The sequence below is a fragment of the Quercus robur genome, chromosome 2 (assembly GCF_932294415.1).
Source record: "Quercus robur chromosome 2, dhQueRobu3.1, whole genome shotgun sequence".
NCBI lineage: Eukaryota > Viridiplantae > Streptophyta > Magnoliopsida > Fagales > Fagaceae > Quercus > Quercus robur.
The window spans coordinates 21,360,155-21,368,741 of record NC_065535.1 but is presented as its reverse complement, the minus strand read 5'-3'; the positions used below and the strand labels follow the sequence as shown (position 1 = coordinate 21,368,741).

Here is an 8,587-nt window from a genome sequence, read left to right as displayed (position 1 = left end):
CACCACCAATATCAACCACTGCTACCAAAAAAAAAAAAAAAAAAACTCAAACAAACACTACACAGCCACAACCACCGACCACCCCCACAAATCAACCACCGACCAAGCCACAAATCACATTTCACACAACCCAAACACACGAAATCTAGCAAACAACCACCATGATGCCCACGCCAATGACCAACAAATCTCCTAGCCGATGACCCATGCCGGTCAGAGACCCACGAACCCACCAAATCACAAAATCAAATCACCCCACTGAAATCAAACCACAAAACCCACCAAAATCATATCACACTTGCCGAACCACCATCACCTAAACCCACGAAATCAACCCAGACTCACACTTGTCGAACAACCAAACCATGAAATCAACTTAGACCGATGAAATCACAAACAAGGACGATCCACCACCACCCACGAAATCAACTCGGCCCACAAAGAAAGATCAACAATCAAAGAAAGAGAGGGAGAGTCAGAAAGAAAGAGAAAGAGGAGACACAAACAGAGACGAAGAGGCGAAGAGAAAGAGAGAGAGAAGAGAAAAGAATAAAGTGAAGAGAGAGGAGAGAGAAAAGAGAATAAAAAAATTAATAAAACTTATACCATTTTCTTCCGAACCGTTGCAAATTTGCAACGGTACTATTCATATGTGGCATAATTTTTGGCATTCGGAACATCTGATAAAGCTCCGTTTTTGTGTTTGGTGTGCCAAATGTGCCAAAATTTTGGCATTTGGCACATTTAGCACATCTGATGCAGGTGCTCTAATGTACCTAACTAAAGCAACCTACAATAAAAGTGGAAGTTCATTAACTAGTTGGAAAAACCTTTGTGACCATTCTCTAAAAGACCTATTTGGCGACTCATTGGTGTCACCACAACAGTTTCGGATCCTCTGAACTTATCATATATGAATCCTTTTACTAGCGCGACTCCGCTTCAATAACCAAAACCTTAGGTGCACTCCAAGACACCTCCTTGAAATTTTTCTCTACATTGAACTCTTCAGGGAAAACCAAAAGGTACTTGGTTTCACACAGTCAAACACTCTCCTTAGGATCTTTGGGATCACAAGATGAGTGGACAAAGGATACGTATTTTTCTATTAAATACAAGGAGAAAAGTCACAAGGTTTTCTTCCCGAATAGCACAGATTGTAGCCTCCTTTTCTCTATTGAAAAATACGTGCAAAGTGATGCCACCATACCTAATCTAAGAATTCAAAAAATAGAGTCAGAATTGAACTTTTTCCACGATCTTGCTTGAGCAAGAGTCATGCGAGCTTAATGATTCACTTGAGAGGAGCGGGTTTAGTATCTCGCTTGACCGAGCTTTGAGCAAACGTCAAGCAAGCTACTAAATTTAGTATTTTGAGCCGTATCTTCAAATACAGACTTCAACCAGACTTTTCATCGACTGAATTACATCAATACACTGGAAATTCATTGCAAACAAATTTTCATGAAATAGGCCAACACCAAAATCTTATCAGGGTCGTTACAATTGCTTATCATCCAAACCAAGCAACACAGCTTTCTAATTAAGTGTAATACTGATAACAGGCATCTTCACTCAAAATACAAATTTACTCGCACAAAAAGGTATCATAAGAATCTCTTACAACAATCTGATAACTGTTTACAGACTTCCATGTCATTTTGTGAACAGTTCCATGCAATGTGAGAATATACCACAATAAAATTGTACCTTCATAAATTGAGCTAGGCTGATAAACTAATCATCATTGCGTATCTGAACCATTTAGATTTATATAGAAACAATTCGCTAATACATTTTCCCAATTTGACTCGAGGATTGTGCACGGTATCAGTCAACAACTGCAATTGAACTGTTAATACCAAGTCACTTTTACAAAGAAGTTAGAGAGAAAAAGGAGGAAAATAGATGACAAACATCATATTTCAAAGATTTCATGCCCGGTTATGTAATCAGATTTGGTTGAAGGGGAATCAGGTCCATCAACAAACTGTAAAAACGTAAATGCCATATTTAATACATATTTAACTCTACAATATAATTTCAAAAAGCTATAATCACTAGTATAAAAACTATAAGGTACCATGCACAGATTATTACACTGTACACCCACACCCTCTCGCTATTTTATTCACAGGCATGAAGAAAGTAAACAAAAATCATAACCCCGCCAATGCATCCAATTCAGTTCAGTAATATAATTCCTAAATACTGGACTTCCTAATGAGGTTGGCATCATATGCAACTCACTGTCTGAAGCCTTTTAGCATATCTGTTAAATGTCACAAAGTGGGTTCATCATCATAACCTCATCCTCTCTGCCAGCCTCACTTTTTGAAAAAACAAAATATGGGTATTTTACTTCGAGCCCACAGCCATACCAAGAAGCCCTCTACTGTCACAATTTTTATGTAATGGTGGGTTGATCACTTGAGAAGAAGCATGAACAGAGATCATTTGAGGAATGGTTCTAGGATTTTCTTCCATTTACATAAAACGATCACCGCTATTTTCACCTGCATTACTTCTTTTCGAATTATTGTTGGCGTAAAGCTCATGAGAAATCTAAACTAATAAACAGAAATTCTTTGATTAGAATACCTTTTGCGTTTGCTCTTCAAGACTGTAGAAGTTGAAGGATTGCTGTGCCAGTTCCTCTTCCTCTGATTGATGAACCAATTATTTATCTGTTTTAGTTGCAAACCAGTCTCCTGTACCAACCTTGCCTTATCTTCCTCCTGAAAGTTCATAGAATTTAAGGTATTGATGAGTGAAACGTTTCCCGCATTTATTTGACATAACTAACATTAACTTGGAAGCAGCTTACTCATTGAAGGGTTTTTGAAAAAGAAACAGTTTCAGCTTGTAATTTACATACTAATATAGTATGTATGTGGTAATGTTTGTGTTTTTGTGCATGCATATGCACCTTTTCTTATACATTTGAGGGAGGAAAATTTTGTACACATTTTTGTTGGAGGGAAAATTTGAGGCTTTTAACAAGAGTATACCCCCATACATGGTTGGATGTTTACTTTTTTATGGGAAAGTTTGTACCTTTCGACATACCCCATACATGGTTGGGTGTTTAATGAATCTAGTTTATGCTTGAGATGCAGCAAGGGATTTATGATGTCAAATTAGTAGGTTCAGAACGATTCCTCAACCAATTCTAACTGTCAAAAAACTTACTGTAGGATACGGCCACTTCGAATGTGATTGCCACCAAGATTTTAGGACAGAGGTAGTGTCCCCAGGAAGCTTTCCTGCTCTTCTCTTACGTAAAATTTCCTCCCTTATGTCAACAATTTTCTCCTTGTAACCCTATAAAAAAAATACCAATTAGTAATGATGAACATGTAATAAGACTTTGCAACAAAATATTCCATCAATTACCTGTTTCAGTTCATGCTTCAACTCTTGCCTCACACGCTCCATTAAGGACCTCTCACTCTCTGTTGGGATAAGAGGACCAAATCCCATGGTATCTGGGCCATCCAAACTACCATCAAACAAGTTGGCATCACTATCTACTTGGTCATCTTCGTCATCAGACATTGTTGCACCTGTACCTTCACCTGGGGAAACTCCTGTTCACGCAGCATGTAAAAGTAATTATAGCTTTGTTACTCATGATAATCACATGAAATTGCTTACAGTTATAGTATAAAAGTTGATTTCTAATTGTAGCAAAAACACAGCCTCTTAAGGTATTTTTTGGAACTAACTTTCTTGAAAAATATAACATCCTTTTCCCAAAGAAAGAAGAGATCACAGCTCATAAAATTGCAATGTAAAAGATAATTATTTCAAAAAGGATAAGTGGATTCAGTAACAGGTAAATTCACCAAATCATAGCCAGAGATGGAGATTTTAAGTAGTCATGACACAAAATTACAAAGAAGCTATGGAAATAATCTACAAAATTAAAATTCTAAAGTTGTTTCATGTGAAGAATTATATATTTAAATGAGCAGCTCAATATTAAAGAATTTTATGAAGTATAGGGTATTTGACACTGCTGCTCCAACTTCCCCCTGCCCCGGCTCCAAATGACACTTTGATTAGACATGGCACCGTCAAACTTGATGAGGCACCACCCTATCATATTTAATCCCTGGATCAAATATTTAATATGTATGCAAATACATCTAAAGAACCATAGATGTATCACATTAAGGACTAGTTGGTTTTTTCAAGTAAAGTTATTTCACCACTCATTTTTCTAGGAATTCATTGGCATGATCAACAAGTTGCATTAATTTATTGTGTTGTGGGGTTAGTTGACCACAAACCATGCCAAGGACAAACATTGAAGAATTAAATTCATCACGTTTTAACCACCTGTGCTAGTTTCAACTGCGAAGAACAACAAACAGCAATTTGAGCAACTAAGCAAACAAAAGTCAAGCAGCTATAAGACTTTTCCAACTCTCTTAACCTGTTTATGCTAGCATGCAACATCCACTAGAAATGAAAAAAATAATATATCAAATAGGATCTCATTACAGAACATCACCTGTTAAACTTTGTAGAGATTGCTCAATCTCCCAGCAAGCCATTACTGCCTCCATTGCATGGACCCGGACATGTTGTTGAAGTTGTTCTTTAAAAGAGCAAAGCAACAGAACATAATGTGTCTACAATAACAAGCCAAGTGAAGATCAAAATTCTGATTCTATCATATGATAAGACAATTTACAAAATGGGCATAGGAAGAGCAAGGGATGGGTGTGTGGGACAAGCAGGTATGGAACTGTTACAAGCTTAAATCAATAGCTAAGTAGTCCCCATAACGCATTGACACCTTATTGATTAGACATATAACTAATGGCAGAAACAAATTTTTTACTACTTATATGTCTTTCCCAAAACCGTTGCTTATGTCTACAGCTAAACATGGATTAATCTGTTCCAACATCAAAAGAAAAAAGTAGTAAATATAGCTAATGAAACTCTGAATAAAGAGCATATGGAATTCCAAATAATGCTGCTTGCATACCAGAAGTACCCATCTCATGCATTCAGAAGTTAAATTAATAAACTTTCAAGAAATTTTCAGTTTCCTCTTATGTTGATGGCTATGCAATCTATACGTTGCTGAGCTTTTGCGCATGCCTGTTGAGATACTGAAACCAGTGTATGAGAATTGAGATATTATTTCTGAAAACATTTCTGGTTGGTTGTACATAAGTTTCCTCTTAGCATAAGTGAAAATATCTGAATTTCATTTGTGTATCTAGGCTTCACCAGAGTTACAGCTCCATTAATATCATACTACAAATTAGGACACATTTTGAAGCTATTATTTCCTAAGTTACACCAAGAATCCAATGAATTGAAAATATCAAATGCAAGCTAAAAGTTTCAATTAAGGGAAGTATCATAAATTACAACATATATCATACTTGAATCTAGTAGTCCAGCACATCTCCTTGCTGCCTACTTGCAAGATTTCAAATGACCCTTAAAGCTGATTGAGTATCAGCAATTGTTATTTTTAGCATTCTGAAACTAACCTAGCACGTACGTACATAATCATTAGGAGAAGAAATTGTTACTCTCCCCCAGTCTAAGATTTCAATCATAGTGGAGCTTCTAAGAAGAATTCAGCCAAAGTTTTCCAAAAGACATCTAAAATCCATAAAAAGAATACATCATGAATTAATTTTCATTCAAAAGACAATTAATCACATCGGGCTGCCTTTAAATTCATTGTAAGAACTACAGGAAACCTCAAGTGTTCTGATTCCAGCTGAAAACAAACTCAGATACCCTGAATATGACTTTCGAGCACGGGGATTGTTATTCCCTCCCATTCATAGATATCAATTTTTTAATCTTTATTCATTCACAAAAGCTCTCGATCTTCTACTCATCAACATAGATGTCCGAGTGATTACGTTGATTGATCAAGGTTCCTCCTTTTATTTAATCACAATTACTACAATGTTTCACACCCCAAGTTTGCAGCAACAGAATCCCGAGTTACCTTGACAACTTCAGCAATTTTCATGTTTTCTTTCTAGATATAATTTTCTGTGAGAAAACTCTGTTAGGTCCCTTTTCTTTTTCCTTTCATTTTTTGGGCTGAGAAACTAGAAGTTGCTATTCCTGGCCTTTTAGGCTTTGACTTTGAAGAAAGATAGGTGGTGGAAATTGCATTCTACCAACGGTTTAATAAGGGACTTCCCAGCTCCCATCAATGGTGTTCAAGAAAAAAAAAAGTAAAAAAATTGAGTATTATCTGTCATTAAAACATCTAATTTGCTTTCAGTCCTAGAGATAAGGCTATCTAGTATGACAGTGGACTATGTCAAGATCTTTCTGTTTATTTAATGTTCGTCTCTTTAATTTTTGCCTCAGCACAATACTTAACAGCTTCCCATACCCACCAAAGCTTCAAAATTGATGTACCACACAAGGCAAGTTTTTATTTGCTCAATATAAAAAGAGTTGCAAGTTGCAACATCCATGCCCAAGAAGGAAAAGGCCTTTTTAACTATCAAAATCTATCAAACCATTTGGTACAACCAGAAAATTATCACTACTAAAAAGAGTTGCACCGTCCATTTCAAATTACAAGCCAACCAAAAAGGAAAAAAAAAAAACAAAAAACAAAAACAAAAACAAAAAAACAAAACAAAAAAGAGAAGAAAAAAAAAAAAACACCCAACCCACCTTTTTTAAAATTTGAATGTAATTATACGAACAAAGATGTGGTCCTTCTTGTCATTGCCAATTAACCATTCCTCACGCAAACAAATTGGATCAATCATATTTGTCGGTGCATCACACTTCACAATTCAATCACCAAAAATCCATACATACATACATAGTGGGTGAAATGTCATTCAGAGTAAACTTTCTCTGAATGAATTTTTTTGAGCTCCAACTAAATTGAAGCACATAGAAACAAAAAGCTAAAAAAGAAAAATGAAATAAATAACAAAAAGTACATAAATTTCGGTACGCCTTTAACGCGCACAAAAGATGGGGGGGGAGTACTAATGACTAATAACTAATAAATAACATCAACCATTGTTAATACAGTTTAGAAAAAGAAAATAAAAATTTGAAACACAAAACGACAATAGAGAGAGAAAAAGGACATACCATGAATTGATCAAGCTCTTTGTCGTCCCCAACCATAGGCTGAGTCCCATGTCCGAGAGCTGAGTACTTAGCGACCACACTCTGCGACTGAGCGAGTTGGGCATCGATCCTTGGTAACTGGTCGACTGGCGTGGCGATCCGAAGACACGCCACGTGTGCAGATAGCAATTGCTCGTACAGTGGGTGGGTCAGAATCTCTGCTTTGTACCTTGCATTCTGCCAGTTCATCACTCCATCTCCACCGCCGCCACCACTACTCTCTACCACAACTCCAACTCCCATTGCTTGATGATCACTCTTGTTGTTCTGGTTCAAGCTCTCGTTGTTGTGGTTCTTCATGTTTTCCGATGATTCGTGGGACATGCTGGCGGCGATCATGGAGTCTCCAGCCACGTCATCGATGACATCGCTGTGGTTACGGTGGAGGATGGGGCGTGACAGCCATTGGTTTGAGGATTGGGAGGCGGATTCGGAGGCCGTGTGGAGGTTGAGGAAATTGGTGTTAGTGTTGTTGTTGGCGTTGTTGTTGTTGTTGTTGTTGTTGGTGGTGGTGGTGGTGTCGTTGTATTGGGACTGGGTGCGTAAGAGAGCGCTGTTTAGCCAATTGGGTGTGTGGTGGTCAGACCCGGGTTTTGAGCTCGGGTCAGAAGTGTCGGGTATGGTTTGGTGGTGTTGGTGTTGGTGTTGGTCTGAGAAGTGGTGAAGAGGGAGGTCTTGGGAGAGATGGTTGTGGTACGCCATGAATGAATGGAATTATTAAGAGGGAAAGAGAAAGAGAAAGAGAAAGAGAAAAGAGAGAGATTTATGAAGATTATGATTATAATTTGGTCATGGTGATGAGCTAGCTAGTGGTAGAGAAAGATATAGACTTGTTATACAGAGAGAGAAAGAGAGAGAGAGAGAGATATGAAGCTATCTCTCTCAAGATTAGATAAACGAGGGAGATGGAAAGGTGTTGGTGTTGCAGTTGTAGCAGTGAGAGAAAGATAGAGAGAGAGACAGACCGACAAGACAGACAAAGAGAGATAGGCTGTGACTGTGAGTTTTTTGGAGAGAGAAAGTTGCAAGTGTAAAAGAAAGAAAGAAAGGTTGAAACTTGAGAGGAAGAGAGAGATGATAAGGGTTACTAAAAACGAACAAGGGGGATGTTTGGAGAGAGAAAATGAAGCAGAGATTTTAGAGAGAGAGAGAGAGAGAGAGAGAGAGAGAGAGAGAGAGAGAAGGGTTGGTGGTTTTTGTGATGAGAGTGGTTTTCAGGTGAGGTAATAAGGTTAGGAAAACTCTAGTATGAAAATGATCGGATGGATTTCAACAAGTTTAAAGGAGTTAAGGACTTAAGGGAAGTAAATACGATAATGACTAATGAGGTAACCCTTTTTATTATATAATAATATTATTAGTATTTTTTATAAACATAATTTAAAGGGATTGGTTTTGTACACGTCCTAAGTTTATCGACCAATCCTATCAT

General features: G+C 37.3%; 1 protein-coding gene across 5 annotated transcripts; it reads right to left on the bottom strand.

Annotated features, from left to right (window-relative positions):
- Positions 1 to 1,424: 1,424 nt before the first annotated feature.
- LOC126712866 (homeobox protein knotted-1-like 3) lies at positions 1,425 to 8,354 on the bottom strand. 5 transcript variants are annotated; one of them, XM_050412362.1, is made up of 6 exons: positions 7,117 to 8,354; positions 4,520 to 4,640; positions 3,397 to 3,590; positions 3,193 to 3,324; positions 2,602 to 2,738; positions 1,425 to 1,852 (listed from the first exon to the last, which is right to left on the bottom strand). In XM_050412362.1, exons 1-6 carry the CDS (start codon positions 7,855 to 7,857, stop codon positions 1,831 to 1,833), a joined length of 1,347 nt encoding a protein of 448 aa, XP_050268319.1. In that variant the 5' UTR covers positions 7,858 to 8,354; the 3' UTR covers positions 1,425 to 1,830. The 5 variants fall into 5 exon arrangements, with proteins under 5 accessions (XP_050268319.1, XP_050268316.1, XP_050268317.1 ...); XM_050412359.1 differs by lacking the exon at positions 1,425 to 1,852 and adding an exon at positions 1,897 to 1,990; XM_050412360.1 differs by lacking the exon at positions 1,425 to 1,852 and adding an exon at positions 1,996 to 2,527 and having other exon boundaries at positions 7,117 to 8,353.
- Between the last annotated feature and the right edge of the window lie 233 nt (positions 8,355 to 8,587).